The 25,526-nt window shown below is 39.7% G+C and overlaps 1 protein-coding gene across 1 annotated transcript in view; it reads left to right on the top strand.

Annotated features, from left to right (window-relative positions):
- SDK1 (sidekick cell adhesion molecule 1) overlaps positions 1–25,526 on the top strand; it is a 687,887-nt gene that overhangs the window by 408,800 nt on the left and 253,561 nt on the right. The window contains exon 7 of the mRNA XM_084641923.1: positions 25,047–25,158. Coding sequence (XP_084498049.1) covers positions 25,047–25,158 — 112 coding nt within the window. The remainder of the gene's footprint in view (positions 1–25,046; positions 25,159–25,526) is intronic.

The raw sequence follows: 25,526 nt of genomic DNA, 5'->3' as shown, positions 1-25,526 counted from the left end.
TACCCTGGAAGTCACTAACGCCATTATGGGGCATTAGTTCAGTACAGACTCAGAGGGAACAGTGTTGAGAATTTTTGTCAGACATAATTTTATATTAGCATCAAAAGGCTTTAAAAATCATTATTTATAATTGAAAATTTGGTATTCTGCTTTTCATGACTTGTACTGATATGTGTAGGGTGTGATCAAGCTATTCTGTAACATTAAAAGTTTAAAGTTTTTCTTGTTAAAATTAAAATAAGTTAAGAAATTTGTTAGGATATCTAAGAGGTATTTATCTAGCAAAAGAAGTGAAACACTGAATTAACCCTCTTGCACTTTCCTTAAATTGAAACATACAAAACTAGTAAGCTCAAAAGGTGACCTGTCAGCTGTGTTTTGGGTTGAAGACATAAATGTGAGATGTGGGTTGGTGTGAATGAATTCTTTCCTCTAACCCAAAGACTTTATTCAAAGTTTTTCCTGCTGTTAGATACTACTAAGCATAGAAATGGATAAGAATCTACCTCTTCAAAACATTTCAGAGAAGAGTAATCAATTTCAGAATACTAGCAACTCTGGGAGCATCAGGGGGCAGTCACAGGAAAAGAAAGCGCCACATACAGCCCCATGATTGCCGAGAGAAACTGTTGTTGTTTACATATGTGGAGGACCAAGGGGAATTCAGTTTGTTTTTTGAAAAGCAGGCTTTGCAACCTCTATTTTGAGAAATGCTATGTGGACATTAAGAAGTAATTATTGTTTTGAGGGAGGTCACATTTTTGTTTTACCAACGTTGACGGTGTCTTTTTAACTCAACTTGTATCTAAACAATGCAGGAGCGTAATAAGAGAGTATAATGTTGCATATCATATGTGCTACTCACTACTTAGGGATGTCCCTACCCAGGACAGTGATAGTCTGAAACGCCCTAAATACACTGCAGCAATTGCATTTAGTTGTGGATGTTTTCAAGCTCAATAATTGAATTGATGCCGTTCCTTGTATCCTGGGATCTAACTTTACTTTTTTCTTTTGCCCTCATGTCTTATTTATTGATGGGAGGCAGAAATTAACTGTATCTTTTTAAGTACTAGTACCCCTAGAAAAGTCTGCAATACATGTGGTGTACAATGTTACATAGAAAGCATAAATTTACTAACAAATAAATAAGGGCTAGGTGCACACAAATGAATAAAATGCATTCACAGACTGAAAAGCTGTCTGAGAGGAGTGTTAATTTTTCTTGAAAACAGTGATTGAAGAACTATTTCGTTCTTTGCTGTAATGGAATGACAAACTATATGAATGGTTCTTTGGCACTGTGCTGCATCAGCAAACGGTCTTCATTTGATTTTTCTGTGGAGTGTGCAGTGTTTTGTGTCTCTGTTCAGCAGCCCATGTGCAGAATCACAGGGTTATTTTTTTCTTACTTTTTTTTTAAGACAAACAGAACCAAAGTAGACTCTTTTGCTATGCTGTTGCCTTACCCTAGCACAATAGTCTGTTCATGGCCATCTCTTATCAAAAATGTTGTTCAAGCAGAATTAGATGCACCCAAATTGCTCTGTGCCTACAAAGGCATTCTGTATTACCAGTGAATTTGACTGTGCTAGTAATATATCTGCATGTTATAAAAGCTGGACAGGGTCATTAAAATACAAAGCTATGGAAATAAATGTCTGGTTCCTTATTTTTTACATAATATAAATGTGTGTATGCCATGTACTGTGTACCATGTCACCCTGATCATGTATCACTTTTGATGCCTTGCTCCTTAATCATTTTTGCATCCAGTCTGAAATAGCTCTCCTGGTTTTCAGAACTCTCCACAGACTTGCTCTATTCCATCTTTCTGATCTCTCGTTCATTTCTCCTCCCAGTTCTTCTGTCTGTGCAGCCAGCCATAGAGAAGGGGGGGGACGGGAAATGCTCAGGAATTTTGCAGAAGCCTATGTGCATTAAAAAGCCACCATTACCCATAGAATTTAGTGGCACCACAACTAGTTATAAAAAATCTTGACCTGGCTTTCTGACATCTCCTAGTGGATGTCTAGTGGTCAGCTAAAGCTCAACATGGCTGAAACAGAGCTCTTAATCTTTACTCCCAAGCTCCTTTCTCCCCAACTCCTTTCTCAGTCACTTGATTACTGTGGTGATAGTCTCTCAATCTCTGTAACTATGGACAACACCAACATCCTGCCTGTCATTGAAGCTTGTAAACTGGGCATCATTTTTTTACTTGGTCCTCATATCCAGGCTATGTCTAAATCTTGCAGAATTGGTCTGCATCACAACTCGAAGATATGGCTTTTCCTATCCATCCACACAGCTAAAATTCTTGTCTGGGTTCTCATAAACTCATGTCTCAATTACTTCAATAGTGCTGCAAATGTTTTCCTAGCCCACTGCTTTGATCAAGTCACCCCTCTCTTTGCATCTCTCCACTGGCTTCTCCTTCTCTATAGCATCAAACTGCTTGTCTTTACTTTCAGCGCCCTTCATGGTCTATCTCCACCCTACCTGTACTGTCCTTTGCTGTCAAGATGTCGACTCTCCCCTCCAATTGTCCATGATGCCGGCCTCCATTGCCTGCTTGTTTAATTTTCTAACAAGTGCCTTAATGCTTTCTCCCAGGCTGCCCCTCTCATTTGGGAGGAGCTCTCTGTAAACATCCACAAACCTATCTCATTATCCTCCTCCAAAACCCTCCTTAAAACTCTCCTTTGCCATCATGCCTACCAAAATTTTGACAATAGTTAGGTTGCTTGTGGGCTAAAAGCACTGTCATCATGCTGACCGATATTGTGTCATTGTTTCCTTCTACTCCCCCGTCTGTCAGTCTATCCATTTGTTGGCTTTTGTCTTATACTTAAATGGGCAGAGGGACCATCTTTTTGTTCTGTGTTTGTACAGCAGCTAGTGCACTGGGGTCCTGGGCCATGACAAGGGCTCCTAGGCATTATGATGCTAAAAATAATCAATAATATTATCTTTGATCAGCTTTCCTCTGTGCCTCGTGTCATATTTTCCCATATTGGTAGAGGGAGAAACCCTGATTGATTTATTTATATTTTTATATTGATTTCTTTGAGCAAGATAACAATGGTGAACTAATAACATATGGGAAAAGTTTGTGGAATATAACACATCTGAAGATCTCGATATCAGTGGGTGCATACTTCTTCACAGCTGAAATTCTCTTTGGGAGCCATAAATCTTAGCATTCTAGAAATGAAAAAAAATTGTATTAATTAAATAGTACTGGATTTTAGTACTGATCCAAAAATAATGTAATATCAGTGTAGTAAACTATAGTGTTTTGGACCATTACTAAAGAATAACCAAATTATTAACTACTCACAAATTGAGTTACTGACAGCAAACACAAGTCTTTGCAAAGAAGAGGAGCAACAAAAGTTTTAAATGATTTGCTATGCCTAGTCCATGATGAAGTAATTAGCCCTAATGTTTTGCTGTTTTGTTGTGTTCTTAACAAACTCTTTGGCACATCCTTACTAAAATATAAATATTAAAGTTAACATTTCAAGAAGAGAGTTAACATTTCCAAAAACTCAGTATCTTCAAATTTAGAGATAAATTGGCTCTTGAGGGTCTTGCAATTTGTACATGTTTAGTTCTGTGGCATAGGAAAGCCCCTGTATTGAAAAGCTTTATTATTATTATTATTATTATTATTTATTAAACAATCCAGATTTTGATACAACTGCCCTGTATCATGAAAAAAATCCTAAAATATCAACATTTGATTATGTGAAAACTTTGTATCACAACATGGCAACAGTCTTGTCCCAGAAAACAAAAGCGGTAATCACATTTTGCGTTTATCCATGTTTTTTCAGCAAACGTGCAGTTAGTTTTTTAAAAAAGTGTTTTTTTGGTTGCACTTAGATTGAAGTGCATGAAGATTACAGGACACTATTGAGTATAATAGTTTGTCCCTGGTTATATTTTTTTCTGTGAGATAAGTTTTTCTTGGAGATATATTGAGCTCTCACATCTGTGAAAGAGGGAAAGTCTATGAGGAAATGTTTACTATCTTTGGTTCCTTTGCTGTACAGTTAAAGTATTTTATTTTATTCAATCTCAGGACAGATTTTAATCTTTTTTCTTTTTTTGGTATTTCAAACACCATACAGAGTCTCACCTGGATTACATAGCGGCAGGTTGTAAATTAACATCTTATATGATAAATAATTATTTTGCCACATCATAATTATAATTTTCTGATATTGCCACCTTTCTTATGTTTGTAAAAAATTGTTTAGAGTTTGGCTGCATAGTAGATATTATATAGTCCAACCTCATGTACACAGTTGTGAAGTTCAATGTATTCCAAATCCTATTTTTTTTAATAGGGCATAAATGGATAGAACCAAGGGAAGACGTAGATGAGAAGTATCTCTGTAAGTCTGCAATACCATGGAATGATTACAGTCAACTCTGATTTGATGTCAGAATTATTGATTTCCAAACCTTGCAATATAAGATGAATTTACTTAATTCAGTGAGACAGAAAGAAGAGTGTATTGGGGGAAGAAAATCACAATGGAGTAAGAGACCAGGAAAATGGCAGGAGAAGTACTATGGACTTGTCATTTATTGTTTTATTTCTTTTTGTAATACTTGTAGTTGTGCATGTGCCTAGAATATAGATTCCTCATTTTAAAAGTCTATAACAATAAATAGTACAGGGAGAAGTATATTGGTGGTGGGGGGAGGGAAGCGAGGCTGACATTCACCACCAGCATAAATAGGTGTAATGCCATTGACTTCCAATTAAGCAAGTGATTGATTAGGCCTAGGGAGACAGAGAGAGGGGAAGGGATGATGGCAGAAAGGGACAAGGGGAGATATACAAAGATAAGGGGCACAGACTGAGGGAAACATAGAACGGAGGTGGGGACATATAGATGTAATAAATGGTTCCAGATAGTTCTCTTACCAATGCAGTGCTCCTCCAGTTTTAGCCTCTTCTCAGTCCCTCCCTTGGCTTTCCATAGTTTGGGATGCACAGGTGAAACAGGGTGTCGTATGAAAATGCAACTCTTTCTCCCTTCCTCTGAATCATAAGCCATTGAGTCACTCATTCTCCACAGATCTCACCTATAAAGAGTCCCCATTATTTTAGGCTAAATCTCATCTACCATTTCCTTCTCATGTTCCTATATTCTTCCCTTACCTACGAATTGGGCGGGAGGGATAGCTCAGTGGTTTTAGCATTGGCTTGCTAAATCCAGGGTTGTGAGTTCAATCCTTGAGGGGGCCGTTTAGGGATCTGGGGCAAAAATTGGGGATTGGTCCTACTTTGAGCAGTGGCTTGGACTAGATGACCTCCTGAGGTCCCTTCCAACCCTGATATTCTATGAATGTAATTAGTATCTAAGACAGCTCATCCGCCCTAGTTAATGCTTTGAGTTTATCTTTTTCTTCTACTCCTATCACCTTGTTGCTTTGGCTTGCAGTGTATATACCTATTTCTCTAAAGGTTTTTGACTTTATCTCTTTCTAAAATATTTTATGATACTTTATATGAAAGAGCCTATATAAAAATAACATGCATTGAATGGAGTGTGTATATGGACACAGATAAACTATGAGGTTGTGACAGACAGTGCAAACAGAAGTTTGTCAATTTAAGGGAATTTTCATGCTTCTATAACTCACATTTCTTAGATCTAAAAACTGAAAGGTTTTCAATTGCTCCATAACAGCATCTAATTGCTTTGCTATTTATAAAAAGGAAAATTAAAAAAAATTTCTAAAGCATAGAAGTTTAAAAACCTGCTGCTGTGAACACCCAACAACCTTTTACAATGATAAGTTTATAATGATTTTTAGCCTGAGGACAAGTGATGTGCATTTGTGGCAGCAAATTGACACGATAGAGTGTAACGGCTCCAAAAGAGCTATTACAGTCTTTTGGGTAATTAAAAGCTAGATGGAATATTGAGAAACGATCCATGTAATCTGATTGGCTAATTTCTTTGCTTTTTGTGGATTTAAATCATTTTTGACCATTTTATCATTTTTTCATGTGAGTTCATGTTGTTTAAACCACCATTAAATCATATTCAGGCCCAATGTTATGTGAACTGAGTTGTCAAACTTTCGCAGCTTTTTGTGTATTCTGTATGTAATTTTTGCATCTCAGACCATATGTCACACTTCTTCTGGGCAAAGGTAATGTTCCACTGACCTGATAGTGAGAACATATATTTTATTTAGAACTTTCTAAAAAGTATCACACAGATTCTCTGCCCATTCTGCTCCCTTTGCACTGCTCAGGTAGAGTCAAGGGAACATAGACCGATTGCATAGACTTTCCCCCAAGTGTGATGGAGTCCCACAGTAGGCATAGGACTGGCATAACTGCCTCCTATTCCAGTCTTCCCCCAGCTCTCAGGGTGTTTCAGAATGGAGAAGAGGCGTGACTAAAGAACACTGGTCTCCACCTGTCCTCAGGTGTTGAATGGCCCTTGGGAACCATTGCTCTAATGCTACCCAGACTCTTCTAACCAGTGTCTCAGGGCATGGCTGGACAGAAAATCAGGGTGATGTAACTGGCTCCCTGACTGCCCCTCACCCCTTTGCTGTCCTCAGTTTGGCCCTAAGTTGCTACCTAATACTGTGTATTATTGAGTTTTAGTGAGGCCTCCAGAGTTCTGTGGCACTTCTGAACCAATTTCTGCTGCTGCATTAGTGAGGGTACAGCTGTATTTTATAGATTCTGCTGCATTTACTCCTGCAGTGTGGAAGTGTGCCTGCACATTCCACTGTCGCAGAGTACAGGAACTGTTTTTAATCTTTTATTTAAATAGCTTAGATGTATGTTTTCAACTTTCTCAACTCTCAATTAAGCTTTTTAAATAAAAGATGAGAAGACTGAAGAGTGCCAGCGTATGGTACCGGTGACTCCTTAGGAGATATGGTGCTTTTTGGAAGAAACATGAATGACTTTAAAACATAAAATCTCCTGCTTCTTACCATTCCATTATTATTGCTTGTTGAAGCATTAGTGAGCATCTCCAAAACAAAGAAAAGAAGGGACAAGACGGGGTTATGTATGGAGTGGAATTTAAATACGGAGGAAGAATTTGCTCATTGATACCAGATTTAAAGGCATTTCTGCAGTCATCCATAGATTAGACCATATTTCCCATGGCCACAGAATCGGGGTACAGTATAGGCCCCGAGGTTTTTTCTCCTTATATGTGTTATTCTGAACATACTTAAACCTTAAAATAAGCTCTGCGATGCTATGCACAAATTATTTCCGGTATTATTCCTTCTGCTGCATCCTAAGGGTAATCCTTTGTGCCACAAATACACTCTTATGGATTTCCACCAGTTTTTCCCCTTTGGATTTCTTCTCCCATGAAGCATGCAGTTGTGGCCAAAATTAGCCCAAGGACGACTCCAGTCAAACAAGATTTTCTTCAAAATCCATCAGACCTGCTCCTAAACTGCTCCTAAGCAAAGCTTATATGTGTCATGTTTCACTCATTTGGAGGAAAAATCTCTAATTTTGAATGACTGTTATTATTTATTGAATGCAGTCAGTGTGATTAGAGTTGAATAAAGATAAAGGAATACATGCAACCAGATCTTCCGCTGGAGTGAATAGGTTTAGCTCTTTTGAAGTCAAAGAAGTTGGGCCTGACTGAAGATCTGGACATCAAGTAGTTTGCAATCTGAAAACCAGATTTTCAAACCTGTGCACATGCACAGATACTGACTTGTACTTGGGTACAGGAGTTTGCTCTGTATTCCTAGACTGAATTCCCACTGCTAACTATTTTTCTTTCTTTAAGCCCTCTGACTCGTACCTTGGTTTTGATGCATTCTATAGTGTTTCATTCAGAACTATATTGTGAGTGTGGCTCCATCTGAACTGCTGAGTCCATAACTTTGTACAGTAATTAATAATGATCTTCCACACACACTGCCATGGTGTTTTAATTCCAGTAGTTACTGTAATTCCTTCTACGTGCTTTATTCCCCCCCCTCTCTTGCGTATGTGGCAAAGCTTTTTGTTTGGAGGGGAAGGGCAGTCTTTCCAATAAATAGCCCTCTTCTCTTGTATTTCAGGCTTTGGACTCTCACTAACTGTAGCCATTGTAATTTTAAACCTCTGGCTGGTGATGCAAAGAAGCCAACTGCATACACTCAAGTGGGTCAGGACCTACAAGTTCCAGCCTCTTAATCTGACCCTTGGCAATGCCTCTGTGGGTTGACATTCACTATTTTATTTTTTTCTTATCTTCTTAATTGCAGTTGTAGTGTAAATCTGTCTATTAACACAAATGGTTGAAGTAAAGAAAAGAAATGCAGCTATTCCTGGGTGCTTTGGCTCTCAAAGTAGCTTCTCAGCTCTATGGCTGTGTTAGAACCAAGCATGGAATCAATGCCACTGATAACTTTTCAGTCATATGTCATTCCAGTGTTGAGTAGGAGCACTGAAAATGTTTTAAAAAACAAAAGCTTCAGAATTGTGATAATGTTGACATGTCATTACTATGACTGACATGATAAATAAGTCAGGTCGTAAGGAATAATGCAGCAGTGAATCCCTGGCCACATGAACTTCCCGAGGGAAAAGGGATCTATTAAATTTTCTTTATAGAAGTTGCAGTCAGTGGTGTATAAACAATGTATCTATAGCAACCTGTTCATTGCTCAAGTTGTTATTGGCAGGAGCTGTCACATTTTAATAGTTATTAGAAGAAACTATCACTATTAATCTGCAGTCTCTAAGATTAAACAGGTGTAATCCTGAAGCAGATCACCAAATAATGGCAACATGTCATAGTGCTTCATTAAAGAAGTATGGGCTGGATGAATGGACTATAAGGTGGATAGAAAGCTGACTAGATTGTCGGGCTCAACGGGTAGTGATCAATGGCTCCATGTCTAGTTGGCAGCCAGTATCAAGTGGAGTGCCCCAAGGGTCGGTCCTGGGGCCGGTTTTGTTCAATATCTTCATAAATGATCTGGAGGATGGTGTGGATTGCACCCTCAGCAAGTTTGCAGATGACACTAAACTGGGAGGAGAGGTAGATACGCTGGAGGGTAGGGATAGGATACAGAGGGACCTAGACAAATCGGAGGATTGGGCCAAAAGAAATCTGATGAGGTTCAACAAGGACAAGTGCAGAGTCCTGCACTTAGGACGGAAGTATCCAATGCACCGTTACAGACTAGGGACCAAATGGCTAGGCAGCAGTTCTGCAGAAAAGGACCTTACAAAGAAAAAGGGTTACAGTGGACGAGAAGCTGGATATGAGTCAACAGTGTGCCGTTGTTGCCAAGAAGGCCAATGGCATTTTGGGATGTATAAGTAGGGGCATTGCCAGCAGATCGAGGGATGTGATCATTCCCCTCTATTTGACATTGGCGAGGCCTCATCTGGAGTACTGTGTCCAGTTTTGGGCCCCACACTACAAGAAGGATGTGGAAAAATTGGAAAGCGTCCAGCGGAGGGCAACAAAAATGATTAGAGGACTGGAACACATGAGTTATGAGGAGAGGCTGAGGGAACTGCGGATGTTTAGTCTACGGAAGAGAAGAATGAGGGGGGATTTGATAGCTGCTTTCAACTACCTGAAAGGGGGTTCCAAAGAGGATGGATCTAGACTGTTCTCAGTGGTAGCAGATGACAGAACAAGGAGTAATGGTCTCAAGTTGCAGTGGGGGAGGTTTAGGTTGGATATTAGGAAAAACTTTTTCACTAGGAGGGTGGTGAAACACTGGAATGTGTTACCTAGGGAGGCGGTGGAATCTCCTTCCTTAGAAGTTTTTAAGGTCAGGCTTGACAAAGCCCTGGCTGGGATGATTTAATTGGGGATCGGTCCTGCTTTGAGCAGGGGGTTGGACTAGATGACCTCCTGAGGTCCCTTCCAACCCTGATATTTTATGATTCTATGATTAAAGGCATTATTTCATCACGGGATTGCCATTCTAATAATATGCTAAGGAGGGGCTGTGGACTGTGGCTTTCATTTTTAAATTTAGTAATTTGATAATGTGCATTAAAGAGTCTTCTCCCCCAGAATCAGGAAGGTTCATTAAGGACTGGAGTTTTTTTGAGATTCAGTAGCACACACTGTCTGTATGCAGCTAGGCACCTCATTCAGTGGCTCTACAAAATTCAGGACATTGCTCGTTATCTGTCAGCCAGATCAAGGATTAAGAAGACTCAAAAAAGCTGTCTAAATGTAAACAGGTGGAAAATCAGTGACACAAGTCAGGACAGACTAAAACTGTCAGCCAAGGGCCTGGCTAATAAATAACTCAATGGACAGCAGGGCTCTGTGGCTTTAACCCTGGTTGAGGAGAATCTTGACCAATTTTAGGGTAGTATTCCCGGCATTTAAAGGAGTTTCAGGGTAGGTTGAATCAAGCCCTCAAAGATGTCAGAGAACCAAATCCTCTCTCTTTCAAATCTAGGGGATTTGAGTCCCATTGAGCCACCCCTACATACAATACCTCTAGGAGAAGGTGACCATATAGTTGGTCTTATTGAGGCTCTTCCTTCAAAAGATGCTCCCAGCGTGGACCCCAAGAGACTCAGAACTATTTCTGACTTGCCTACATTTATACTTCCCCTTCCTCTAGAAAGGCCTTGGTTTCTTCTGGGACATATGGGGATCTGTCACCACAGACAAATAGGTAGCTGTGATTCACAAAAGTAAGTGAACAGAATTCAGTTTCCTTGATCTCCATTCCCCAGGGAATGCCATCTTCCTTTCTCAAAAATCCCTTCAAGTGCTCCAGGATTTGTGATACCGTCTCTCACTTATGCTCCATAAGCACAGTTGTTCCAGTTCCAAACTCAGAGTAGTGGTATTCAAGTGACTAGGGAGAAACAGACTGATCCTCAGTTTCAAGAAGCTGAACCAGTGCTAAATGTCCTCAAAAGCCATTTCCCGATATAATCTAAAAAATCTTTGTTCTTGATCATCCACTCAGAGATATCTTGGTATCAGCTGGCCTTTCAGACACATGTATTTATCCATGCAACATCTCTAACCATGCATTACCAGCAGTGTTTCTATTTTACCAAAGAAGGATCTCCAGCCCTACCAACCTAACTCACACCTGCACCATGCGTACTGACCAAGGGGTTGTTGATAGTGGCAGCATTCAGGAGTGAATGAAAGCAATGGCATTTTACCTGGCTGCTCACTTCCCCCTAGATGACTGGTTGATTTGTTATGCCTGGAGACTACTACAGTTTACAACGATCTCTGGGAGCTGAAGCAGCTGGGGCATAGATTGGAGAGCTGTCAAGAGAGCATCTTGGAGTCTGGTCATTTTCTATGCACAAGTCCTAAGCTAGTGTTTAGAAGAGTTGTCACTGAAGGCAAGAGATGTTATTTGTCCTTGGCCATTAAGAGCCAAATTGGGCTGCCTTGCAGTGGCTCACTAAGCTGTTACCTTTTTTTTTTTTTTTGATTCTCCAATATTGTATTCCACAATCTAAGTTTTCATTTAAAAGAGTGTCTAACCCATATAGTTATGAAGGTAACTTTCAAACTGTGAAACAAGTATAAATCAATGCAGTGGTGTGTGCCTGAGTCTGCAGGCAGCGTGAAATAGCTTTGGAAGGTCTGAACCATCTCTTTTGTTCTCATTTTGACACCATGTGTAGTTGAGCTTGGGGAGAATAACATGGACTTATTTTTTTCCAAGCCAATCATTGTTGGCCAGAGACACCATGAGGAACTGTCCAGTTTAGTGCTTTCAGGAAGCATACAATTGCATTTAATCCAGACTGCCTCGCAGCATTAATAATTCTTTCAATTAAGCATTGTGGTGAAAAGGGAATCTGGGGAATGCAAAACAATATAGGTGCATGGGGCATCTTCAGAGCCACAAAATCAGTATGGATCTTGGTTATCTGCTGATATGGGGGGGAAGAAACCCTGCTTCTTCCTCCAATGAGAGAACGTGTAAGACGCTCAGAGAGGAAAACCTCAGAGTTTCCTGTCCTCCTCCCCATGCAGGAGCTGAGATGACTCAGTAAAGAGGAGAAGACAGATGTTTATCTGTTGTTGTCTCCTTTACATGTTGCTCACGCTGCATTTTCCAAGAGCACATTTGACTTCTTATGTTTTCCTCTGGTGATAAATTTTAACTTTCTAACAGTAGGAGCAAAGGTTTTATTGATGCAGAATTAAATTAGCTATTTAAAATGTTTAGCTTCACTTCCTTGCTCCATTTTACATTTTATGTATTCCTACACATAGATCTAAATATGAAAGGGCAGAAAAATTCTTGGTGTTTGAAATGTTTGCTGTAAAGGATTTTTCATGACAAAGTAGGCTGTGACTATGGGAGTTAAAGGAAATAGGTCTTTTTCAGTGAATAGTGTTGTTTCCTTTTGTCTTTAATATTAGTTACCACTATTATTTGTAAACTTAATATTTTTTGACATTTTGTGGGTAAGAAAAAGAGACAGTCTGCCTGCAATTCTTTGTAAAATGTACAATTTTTAAACTGAACCTGCCTTTATTAGGTTCAGCCACCTGCTCTGATTTCAAAGACACTTGTTGTATGGTCTAATGTCATGTATAGAAGGTTCACAATAATTTCCATCAGGAATGAAGCTAGTGCTACTCTGGCCACTATTCAATTAGTTATGAACCTAAAACTGCTGAAAAACAGGCAGGACCGCCATGTGGGAGGAGCAAAAGTGACAGATTTGCTTCCCCCCCACCCCATTTGAGAGGGCACTCAAGTGACACTGTGACCTATTGCACAGAGTCACAAGGAGGGGCAGCCAGGCCAAATCTGAATGGTGCTGCAACCCCATGAACCAGGTCCAGAGTGGGGAGCTGGGCCCAGCCCTGCAGGACAGGAGCTGCTCCTGCAGGGTGAGTGTGGGGAGGGGCTCACTCTCCAGTCCATTCCCTCCCAGTCTTCCTGAGGCCACCCCTCAGTGGCAATTTTTTGGAAGGATGGGGCAGTGGCAGTTTCAGATTTTGTTTCAGGCACCCAAAAACCTCTTTGCACCCCCAAAAATAGGAAGTCGAGAGAAGTGCTCAGGGCCTCAGTCCTGCAAATACTTGTGCACATAAGTAGTCCAACTGACGTAAAAACATAAATGTGTCACTGCTTCCAGGATCAAAGTCAAAGTAGTGAACAAATAAGAATATAAAAAATCAAGTCTCCATCAGTACTGGTGAAATAAGGCTCTTTTAGTCACCTGGGAAACCAGTAATATAGAATGAAATAGCACAGGAAGGAGAACTTTATATGCACACCACTATAGGCAACATTGTAAAGCCACCATAGAACAGTAAGATGAAATACCAAGTTGTTGGTTTTTTTCCCCAAAAATAAGAAGTGAGAATTCATCGATTTTTATTTTCTTTTAGCATCAACAGTAGTTCAGGATTATTTCTTGAAAGAACTATTGAGAAAGCAAAACTTTAACATTGTCAAAAATACTCCAGACAAACGTCTTAGGCTTCTTTTATATCACTCTTAGATCTTGTTTTGTTGGATTTTTGGGGCGGGGGGGGTCTGGTTGATTTCTGTTTTGTTTTTGTTTGGGCACGGGGGGTTGTTTGGATTTTCTGAGGGATTTTTGGCTAAATACATGACACATTTTATTTTCCTAAACCCACTCTGTATAAAAAAGATTGGGATCTTGAATTAACCAAAATCCCCTGGATCCATTTAAAACTCTCCTAAGTAATCACTTTGGCTTTGCCAGCTTCTGATCAACTGCATCTCTCCCTCTGTGGAGTGCTTCTAAGAATCCGTAAAGATGGCCAATTTTTCATGTCTGTGATCTATTCACTTAGTGTTTCCTTTTGTCACAGACAGTTATAGCTGCTCAGAATTTGTAGAACTAATAGCAAAATCAAAAGAGGACAGAAGTCACAACGCAGAAACGGGAAAACACTGTGCACTGTTGCTGACTGACAGGCATCCTATAGAGAGAATTCTGTTTGCCAATCAGCAGAAACCAGTTACCTATTTCTACTTAGGGCTTCCATTTTCATTTCAACTGCTTGACATAATTTTAATCCATATCTGAAAGGCATTTTATATGTGTGAAAGTGACTCTCTCTCCTTTCACTAACATGTCTGTCTGTCTATCTATCTAGAATATGTAAACTTAACAATTTATGGGTATAGTGGTGGAGGAGTCTGTTTTGTTTTCAGAAGATCTCTGTTACACTTTTCTATTTCTTTTGCTGATGTGAGAAGGTTCTGCCCTAATTTCCACCCCTAGATAGTAAAGTCGTAGTGATGGTATTAATTCCAAAGCAAATCTAAATGGGGTTATGTTGACTAAAAGAAAAAGCAGTGTAACAGACTGGCTGACTAGAGGACCAGTTAGTTTAAATAGATAACCTGGGGCCATATCTCAAACTGTCTTATACTAGCTGAGCACTATGTTTCTACCATCTAGGAGCAAATGTATTCCTGTTTAAGATAGCTGGGGTAGACAGGAAAGAAATACATACATTTTCACTTTATTTTATCTTTCTTTCACTCCTAAGATTTTCCTGTTTATCTGCACCTCTATTGTGACACCCTACAGTCATTGTGATATAACAACTTCAAACAAGAAGCAGCACAAAGTAGAGGTTTGCAGGGGTGGGTGATTAGTGGGAAGGGAGACATGAATTTTCCACAGCCACAAGCTTCCGTTTTCTTCTATTGAAGTAACTGCCATATGCAGTGAGGGGTATTCACCATTCATATTGCTAAAAACAATTACCCATCTGTTCCCTAGAGGGTAAAAAGCCAATATGGGATCCAAGAGACATTGTGCTCCTGAACGCTGGTCTTATCTGGGAACACCAGATAGAAGATAATCAGTACATTAATGCAAGCAGCCACTGTACTGGGCAAGTAAGGTGCATCTAACAATTTATTCGTAACAATGCTGACACTTCCCGTATTACAGAAATAATAACAACAAAAAGCCCTGAATAATAACTTCCCCTTAGTTTTCTTTTTACTGTACTTGCAATATTCTTGCAGTATGCATTTATATACTGTATATAAATAGAAAAAAAACCCCACACCATCTTTCAAAAGAGAGATACTATTTTATTTTATTTCTGACTTCAGAAAATTAAATGCTTATCCATCTGTGGAATTATTTTTGAATGAATATGTTTGTAGGCTTTGTTTAGCTGGCTTATTGTTTACCATTTTGGAATGCTCTATGTATTCACAGTTGTTTTGTTCTTGCTACAGTGGAAATACAGCAAACTGTATTTTTCTCCTTGCTGAGGTCTGAGGTGACCTTCTAATATAAAATATCCAAAAGTTTGGTAATCACAAAGGCTGCATAGGGAAAGCATCACATTTGGAAGAACTTCTGTGCATAAAAATGTTGGGGGGAGGGGGGATTTCTTTACATTGGATAAATTATTTCTGATCTGTTTATGGTTCTGCCCTGCTTTTAGGTTTTACAGTACACTAAATATGTAAATGAAAGATTTTTATTTGCTTCTGGAACTCTATGACCTGCACAACTTGTTAAAGATTTTATTTCTTTGTGGAAGAGAAGAGGGAAGTAGCCTGGTTTGATGAGGTGAATGGGGAACTTCAAACCATATGGGGTGGACCTCAGGCCCCTCGTAACCTATTTCTTAAAATATTATTCTGACAAGTCATTCCATATGCTTGTTTCAGTTAGTTGTTGGAGGAAGGCTGTGGGGTAGCTTCTTGTTGTTCAGTTCTGTTCCCATTATGAAAATGATCAGAAACAACAGACCTTTGGGAGCAAGGTAGCAAGCTGGATCCCAAAATATGTTACACATATAAATAGAATACAGCAAATGTTGACCTTGAGCTTAAAATGCTGTACGTGTGCCTTTTGTATTGAACAATGTTTTGTTCAGTAAACAAAAAGCAGCTATGTTAGTACAATTTTCTAAACATCTTTGCATAACCCTTCCCCTCACCCTTTAATAAATGGATTCATGTTCATGAATTACAGGGTTTGAAGTGGTGTTATGTGACATTTTCATGTATGAAAAGCATTTAGATGTAACTAAATTTCTTCAGGGACCTGGGGGTGGGTTTTCTGTGGATGGCTTTGACTGACACATCGTTTATCCAATGACTGATTTTCCTTGGTGGATCACTTATCATGTAAAGAACAGGTGGTTTTTAGAAACTTATAACTAAAGCTGCCTTTTTGTCATTGGAGGCATGGATTCTTTGATTTTTATTTTTTTAAAAGCATTTAGGACTTTTGACATTTTACTTTTTCTGTCCATGGGCAAGTGGATGAGAGAGTAAACAGTTTCAGTGAGAACCTTAGGAAGCTGCCATGTTAAAATCTGGACTATGTGGAAGGATAAGACAGATAAGAAACTCTGATAGCCCTTGTCCTGCAGTCAGATCCCCATGGGTGGACCTTTGCACTGGTGCAGAGCTCCACTGACTTCAGCAAATCTAGCCCTGGCTGCTCAGGGAATAATACCAGTGTCAAGGATCTTCCCTGGGTCTTTTGCAATGTAATATGCTAACCATCTAATCACTGAACCACTAAACTAGCCAGTCAACATTCTCTTGATTTAGTGCAGTTCAGATGACTGAGGAATTTGTTACTGTTCTGAATAATTAGGGTAAAAATGGCATTTAGAATGTGATCAGTAACAAATGCACTCACAGGTTTCAGAGTAGCAGCCGTGTTAATCTGTATTCACAAAAAGAAAAGGAGTACTTGTGGCACCTTAGAGACTAACCAATTTATTTGAGCATAAGCTCACGAAAGCTTATGCTCAAATAAATTGGTTAGTCTCTAAGGTGCCACAAATGCACTCACAGACATCGTGGTGATGGCAGTAGCATAAACAGATGAGAAGGGTGGACATCTTTGACGTAGTCTTTGTAAGCTCTAATGGGTTTGCTGTGTGCTTAATTTGTAATGCCAGGGCTCGAGCAATTTTTTTACTTTCATAACTGATGCAGCAAACCCAGAGGTGCTGGGGCTATGAATTGCCAAGCTTAGAGGTGCTGGGGCTGGCAAAAATTAAGCACTGGTTTTCTATAAAACTTGATTCAGGAATAGTGAGGTGACTCTCCTTGTAGCTCACAAATCTGCTCACTTTACACATATGATGAAGTCCCATTAGCTTCAGTAGTACTCAATGTGAGTACTGTGAGAAGGATTTGGCCCAACATTCTATTAAAAAAAATTCCCTTCCTGAGCAGAAATTCCAGAGGGTTTTGGGCAGAGAGGCAGGAATCCCCTACAGATTCTGCCTGAATGACCTGCAGATCTCTATTGTTTCTGCTAATATCTTTTGATTAGTATGGATTGACACTAACTGTTCAGGTTTCCCAGATTTGCAAAGAAAGTATGCTCTGACTTTGCACCATTTATTTTCAAAGCTGAAAATCATCTACATTAAAACAAGTTAATTAAAAAAAATAAGTCTTTACGTCAAAGAATTTTGTTACTCATCACCTGGATTCTTCCTTTACCTGTTACAGCCTGCCATTCAAACGTTAAACTGTGAATGCATCGAATTTTATAAACCAGAATTGTTTTAACAGTTAAGGCCCTGATCCACCTCCATGAACCACCTAGATTTCCTTTGATTTTAGCGAAACTGTGTGCGAATGTAAGGGTCAGCATGGATACTTTGCAGGAAAAGGGACCAAACTGAACTAGATATTTCCTTGGCAGCTGTTGTTTCAATTTTTATACCCAGAAATTAAGCTATTATTTAATCTTACATGATTTCTGAAGTAATTTTATCTGAAAGTGGCTCCTCACCCCTTAAAATGACCCTTTCAAAGTGCAGAGTCAGCAGAGTTGCTTTTCTTTATCCCTGTCATTTTTCTTAGCCCAAGAAATGGCAGATGAGAACATTTTCTTTGTTACATCTCATTCATTTGAAATGGAGGTGTGTTCAAATATGTTACAAATGAGGGGGGAAAGAAACAGCTAGATTGTTTGTCAAATTGTCATATTTTATTTATTTTCTCTTGTTAAAGAGAAGAATCCTGAAGTATATAAAATGAGATAAAAATGGTTAGAGAGACAAGGTGGGTGAGGTACTATCTTTTATTGGACCAACTTCTGTTGGTGAAAGAGACAAGTTTTGAGCTTACACAGAACTCTTCTTCAGGTCTGGGAAATGTACTCAGAGTGTCACAAGGTAGAATAGATTGTTTAGCAGATATCTAGTGCACTAAACATCCCAATAGCTACTATCGATGAAAGAGACAATTACTACGCTCTCAAATGAACTCTCACAGAAAAATAATAAGACACAAACATCTTATCATCTGCGGATGAACACTTTTCACAAAGCGATCACTCTATATGTGACCTCTCAGTCCTCATCCTCAAAGGAAACCTGCACAACACCTTCAAAAGATGAGCCTGGAAGCTTAAATTCATAATTTAGCTAGATACTAAAAAAAAAAGGACTAAATAGAGACACTGTCTTGATGGCTTATTACAACAATCTGTAACCCACTTACTTCCACCCCCCCCCCCCCCATCTTTTTCTCTCCCTTTCTGCCCTATGACTGGAGAGATATTAATCAGCTACTTCACCTTGAATGGTCTCTTGAAGTATGTTTTAACTACATACGCTGAACATTCTATTCTACCTTATATTTACCTGTGACACTCATTTCCCAGACCTGAAGAAGAGCTCTGTGTATGTTCGAAAGCTTGTGTCTCTCATCAGCAGAAGTTGGTCCAATAAAAGATATTACCTCACCCAGCTTGTCTCTCTAATATCCCGGGACCAACATGGCTACAACAACACTGCATGTAAAAATGACTGTACATATGAAGATGAAATTGAAAATAAAATGTGGCACTATATTCTGTCTCATTTTTCTTCTCTTCCTGCTGTTGGACAGCAAAAAGTAAAAGGTCCCACATCTAGGCTTCCATGCAAGCTGTCATTATCTTTGGTAATACAACCATGCCTGGCACCCAGCCCTTCCTCTTTGTTTCTTTCCTCAGTTTTGGTTACTCCACTACTGAACTCTCTGGCCTGAATTTAATGTTTTAGAACAGATTTTCTGCTTTTCTCATTATCTATTCATCAGATTAATTGGCAATTCTGTTTGCCTTTGTTTAAATTAGAAACACTAACAGGTAGTACAATAAATTAACTCAAATACATTGTTGAGAAAGGGGGTGATAAATACATGAAATGGGTACATGAAACACATGGGCTAGAAGAAAAAAATGGGGTCCTGTTCCAGCAGAAAGTGACTCTTAATGTTTGCCCCAGATGTTCATGTGCAGCAAAGCACCGTTTTCATAACTTTTGGAGAGCTGTCTCTGTGAACCTCCCAAACCTCCCAAGGACATGTTGTTCCTTGACTTTAGCAAAGCTTTTGACACAGTCTCCCACAGTATTCTTGCCAGCAAGTTAAAGAAGTATGGGCTGGATGAATGGACTATGAGGTGGATAGAAAGCTGGCTAGATTGTCGGGCTCAACGGGTAGTGATCAATGGCTCCATGTCTAGTTGGCAGCCGATATCAAGTGGAGTGCCCCAAGGGTCGGTCCTGGGGCCGGTTTTGTTCAATATCTTCATTAATGATTTGGAGGATGGTGTGGATTGCACCCTCAGCAGGTTTGCAGATGACACTAAACTGGGAGGAGAGGTAGATACGCTGGAGGGTAGGGATAGGATACAGAGGGCCCTAGACAAATTAGAGGATTGGGCCAAAAGAAATCTGATGAGGTTTGACAAGGACAAGTGCAGAGTCCTGCACTTAGGATGGAAGAATCCCATGCACCGCTACAGATTAGGGACCAAATGGCTAGGAAGCAGTTCTGCAGAAAAGGTCTCTCTAGTAGTCTAGGACCAAACATAGCTAAAACAACATTGCAGTCATCATGCACTATGTCTAATATTACTAACACTGTTATTACTTGACTTCAGCAAAGCTTTTGATACGGACTCCCACAGTATTCTTGCCAGCAAGTTAAAGAAGTACGGGCTAGATGAATGGACTATACGGTGGATAGAAAGCTATCTAGATCATCTTTATACAGGCAGGGAGAGGTCACTCACAAGAGCAGTCCTTATATTCTCTGCATCTGGGTAGCACAAGGACTGCTCACGTCTGCTTTTCCTCAGAGCAGGATCCTGGCAAAAGAGTTGGGACATGACTCTATGCCCTCTCCTAGCCTGTCGATACAAGGCTGGTGCACTGTGGGGAATGACGGAGCAGAGTGCTCGCTCCCTGAGTGCAAGGAGAGACCTGGAGAGATTTCTCCAGCATGGGGTCCAGTCACTCTGGTGCCTCTCTTGGGCAGTGTGACCCTGCACCATCCCCCACACAGGGCTCTGGCTTAAAAAGCCAAGATCTTGCCCAAAATGTATTTTCTATAGGTAAATTAAATCTCTGTGGAGCCCCATAAATTGTCTCTTATTACTCTTGCGGATTGGGCTCTAGAGAACTCCCTCAAAGATTTCAGAAGCTTCTCAGCTCTGTATTTTAGGCTCTGTCATATGTAATATAATATATAACGTGCCTTGTTGCCAGGGTATCTGAGGCAAGTTTCCTGATGGGTGGAGTTCAGTTCTCCATTAATCTTTCCCTAGGGCTAAAACTAACAGTTCTTTCTGTCTGCATGAAAGTCATTAAAAAAAAATACTTTTTAAAAATGTGTAAGACTGTTAAGTGTTTAAACATTTGGACATATTTATACGATGGATCTTAGCTTATTTCATGTTTCTGCTAAGCTCTTGTTAGTTTGTCTATATTGTCTATAAGTTTTCTTCAAATTTGTCAGACAATGGAAACAGCTCACATAAAATATTGTCTTGCATAAGAGCTATGGGTTTACATGCTTAATATATTTTCTATTTTCTTATAGAAAGCTCTGGATCCTGAAAACACTTCTGCTTGTGCTTAACCTCAGGCACATGAGCATTCCTATTGAATTCAATGGAACTAGTGACATGCCCGAAGTTAAGCACATGCAGAAGTGTTTGAAGATTCAGAGTCTTACAAAATATGTTATTGCTTTTATGATTTCAGTATTTGAGGGGTACTTCACTTTTTATTAAAAATTGGGTGTACTTTTGTAACATATACACTGTATATAACACACGGTGAAAGAATTTGATTGTATGCGATGCAATCTTGATTGCCTAGTTTGAGGTGACTGCATTTCTCATGAGTAGGCTTGGTGTAGGAGTCGATTTTAATCTATAACTATCTGTAATTGTACATTTCAGCTGACGCACTGAAAGTGACCAAAAAAATATCAATTGGTGACACTGAGCATGCTTGCAGGGACTGGGTGTCACCAGCCCCGCAGCTGTGACATGAGTCCTCTCCAGCTCTGACGTCACAGGAGTGAGTGAGCAGATCCCTCACAGCAGAGGGCCGTCTGTGCTGGTTCAGAGCTGGTGACACCTGATCCCTGCCGGCACAAGGTACGGGAGGAGGCAGATCTAGCGTGATCACTTTATTTCATGACCCCAGGAGGAGGGGTCTAAGACCTGCGCCTGCCTGAGCCTGCCGTCCTGGGTAAGGGGCCCAAAGCCAAAGCCTGAGCCCCACCGCCACGGGTGTTGGGATCAATGCCGAAGCCTGAGCCCCACCGCCACGGGTGTTGGGACCAAAGCTGAAGCCAAAGGACTTCAGTCCCAGGTGGGGGGCCTGTAACCTGAGCTCTGCCATTCAGGGCTGAAGCCCTTGGGTTTTGGCCCTGGCCCTGGGCAATGAGGCTTGGCTTTGGCCCCAGGCCCCAGAAACTCTAATGCCAGCCTTGGCATCCCCATTAAAATGGGGTCATGACCTACTTTGGGGTTCCGACCCACAGTAGGAGAACAACTGGAATAAAGATACTGGATTGATGGCTTACTACAACAATCTGTAACAAACTAACACTCCCCCCCTTCCTTTCCTCCCTATGAATGGAGAGTTGTTAATGGGTCACTGTACCTCGAATGGTCCCTTGAAATATGTGTTATCTACTTATGCTAAACAATCTGTTCCATCTTATATTTAGCAGTGACACTTTGAATTAGTTTCCCAGACCTGAAAAAGACCTTTGTGTAAGCTCGAAAGGTTGTGTCTCTCACCAACAGTAGTTGGTCCAATAAAAGATATTACCTCACCCATCTTGTCTCTCTATTATCCTGGGACAAACATGGCCAAAACAACAGTGCATAGAAAACCTGAACAGTTTCTGTCTTACCTATCTGAAATTGGTGGTCCACTTCTCCCAGGTTGCATTGAAAAATGGTTTACATGCTATTTCTATGGTATTATTTCCTTTCTATCTAAATTTAGATGTTCTGGTACTTTCTGAAATTGTACTTCGTAGGTTTCTACAAAAGGATTTCCCTTAAGGTATGTTATGGGCACATAGGTATCCACTACATGGTTAAAACTGTGTTGAGATTTATACTTTCCGAGAGCCTTTAGTCTTGCTTCATCATGTATTGGCCACACACAATGAAATGTTATGGATTCCATCCTGCAAAGGGAACCATGTGGATGCCCCTGCTGAGACCCATTTGCAGGAGCAGGGCCATAGTGGATTTCAGCAGGTGACTCTTTAGTTGTACAAATGGAACGTTTTGACTGTGCTTGAGTATGAACTACAAATTTGTATGCTGCCCAGTTAATGTTTGTACAGTGGTTTGAAAATTTAGTGTTCTATGTATTTCTATGTATTATTTCTGCAACTGACATTTCTAGGTATAGTACCTAGCAACCAAGCACCAAGCATTGTGATGAGCCCCATATAATGTGAGAATACAGCATATTATACTGGATATAGTAATGGGCACATTAGCTTTCCATTAGATAACAGTTAGAAGAATATTGGCTTTTTATGTCATGATTCAAAAGAAATATACTAGATCCAGATCTGTATCTTCTTAACCCCACATGTTCAAAAACCATTATCAGACGGCTAATTCTTCTCATAGATTTATTCTAGGACATTGTGAATATGGCTCAAATTCTATTCATTAGTGTTCTCATTACAATTAGTAATAAAGAAGTAAATGAAGCCTTGCCTATGTTTCTCTTGTTGCAAGGAAAATAAAGTGCACTTCTAGCTCTTGTGCTTATCTGTTTATTGCACAAAGAGCCTGTTTCATATGGTGAACTCCTGGACGGTAGCACAAAGCCTACTTCTATTCTTTGGTTGTTTTTGGAGTGGTGTGAGCCAGTCCTCCAAAGGTGCTGATCAGCAGTGAACATGGTTTTCCTCTTTTCTAGGTGAAGATAAGTAGTAAATAATACAAAATTAGTACCCTGCTTGTTGACCTTTTAGCATTTACTGCTGCTAATTTTCCCCTCACACAAAACCAGTAGAGAACAGTTATTTACCACCTGCTAATAGCCACCCCAGCAGTCCCAGTAATTTTGCAAAAAGAGTTCTGAATGGAAACAGAAGTAAAAATCACTAACAATTTAAATCTTTGTGGGATCTTTGGCTATAACAGTTAGTGGTTTGCTTTGGGTGTAAATATACTGAAAAGGAGGAATTACTAAATGCTTACTTCAGGAAAGCACCTCTGCTGAGGATGCCACTTTGGCACAGGCCCAAAGTTGAACACTTGCTTAAGTGCTGTTGTGAACGGGGATGGACTTAAGTACTTCTGGGGCTTGAGGTGGAATGACATGCTTTCTTCTCTCATCCTGTGCCTTCCCCTGTCGGCTGAGAATGTGTTAAAGAGTAAAAATCTTGTCACTGTGAGATTTAGAGTATTTGTTTTGCAAAATGCTGCTTTCTTCTCTTCTCATCCACCCACCCCCATTTTAAATGTCTATGGGCCTGTCTACTAAAAGGCCTGTTCCGTCCAAAATGTGAAGGAGAGAATCAAAGATTTTTTGAAGCACTAGATAAACACTGAAATGTATTTCCATTTTCTGCTCTTTGTGGCTATATCATTGTGTCAGAGACAGCAGAGTTTGGTACCTTTTATTTGCCAGTTTCCCATTGCCATTACCAATAATGATGGATTTTGCATTGGTAAGCCTCCTTAGCGTAAAGCATTTGATGAGCCAGTTTGGATTTGCCTCAGTTTAGATGTATTTTCATTTTTTTTCTCGATAATTCCTTTATTGAATTCTTTATTTTTGGAAATCTTTCATTATTCTCTTATTCAAGTTACCCTCCCACCCTTTCCTCCCCTCCAAATGAATAGCTAGAAGTAAGGCAATAATACTTCGGCATTTTAATTCACTTATTAAATGCATGTACAGAAAATTTAAAATGAAACAAGTAAGGCACCAGCCTTTTTATCATTTTTCTAGTGTCTGCTGACTGTTGCATAAGCTAAATTATTTACAGTTTGATGCCTCACAAAAGAGAAGCAGATTTGGGTTATTTACTTCTCTGATAAGAAAAAATGGATTGAAGTTGCTGATATGTTCCTTTGTTAATTTCATATTTGTTCCCTGGTGTACAAAATCTTTTTAAAGAACTAATGCAAGACTGGCAGGCTCTTTTGAAATGGTATGGAAGTTGTAAGATTAAACAAAACATGAAAAGGTCTTAAAAATATAAGTCAGCGAGGGTTTGATAAAAATAAGTGCTCAGCAGTTGAAAACCTTCAGGATGCTTAATTTGTTTGCTTTATATTTGGGAGTAGTCCTTGTGAGTTATGTGTTTTGAATTATTGTCAGCAGGGCATTTTGAAAGTGTGTGTTTGTACAGTATAATGAAAGTAAATGAAAATGACCATACTGAAGATCTCCTTCTAATGAGGAGATTGCAACTCTATAGCATGGGGCATGGGTCACTTGCTGGAGGAGTCTCTGCTCCTTGAAGTCTTTAAACCACGATTTGAGGACTTCAATAGCTCAGACATAGGTGAGATTTTTCGCAGGAGTGGGTGGGTGAGATTCTGTGGCCTGCGTTGTGAAGGAGGTCAGACTAGATGATCATAATGGTCCCTTCTGACCTTAGTGTCTATGAATCTGTGAATCTATAAGAGTGAAATTTGCAGCTGTGTCATTTTCTGAGATCCTTTCCTGGAATGTTTAAGTCATTGCTGTTTGCAAAAGTACAGTGTTTTCACAAGGTTTTTTTTCTGCCCTTTGTAGATGCCAGCAATGTGTCTGACACCATGGCTCCTGTCATTGTAGTCCCTCCACGCAACACCAGTGTGGTAGCAGGGAGCAGTGAAATCACACTGGAATGTGTGGCCAATGCAAGGTATTGTAAATATAGTAGTAGTAATAATAAGGAACTGTCCTCTGCTAAAAATGGAGTGAGAACCTCTTTTTTTTAATTTCATGGTTGTAATAAGCAGAATATAGCACACAGCTTGCTTTGCACGACTGATAAGGAATCCATATTACTTGTTTAACATATAGATTATTTCTGAGAAAATAAGAAACTCAACATAATTAATTTCCCACCTTTATTTATGCTGCAACAGAGTAAAAATGAGGAGGTAGAAATGTGACACTGGCCCATCAGCAAACACTCTGTAACAGGCGTCCATAATGTTAGTGGTTAATCCTATTACAGTTATAGATTAATATTCTACACTAAATTATGAAGGGGATCCTCGTATTTTC

This window comes from Lepidochelys olivacea (genome assembly GCF_965140295.1).
Source record: "Lepidochelys olivacea isolate rLepOli2 genome assembly, chromosome: 10".
Lineage (NCBI taxonomy): Eukaryota > Metazoa > Chordata > Testudines > Cheloniidae > Lepidochelys > Lepidochelys olivacea.
This window is presented reverse-complemented; position numbering and strand designations above follow the sequence as displayed.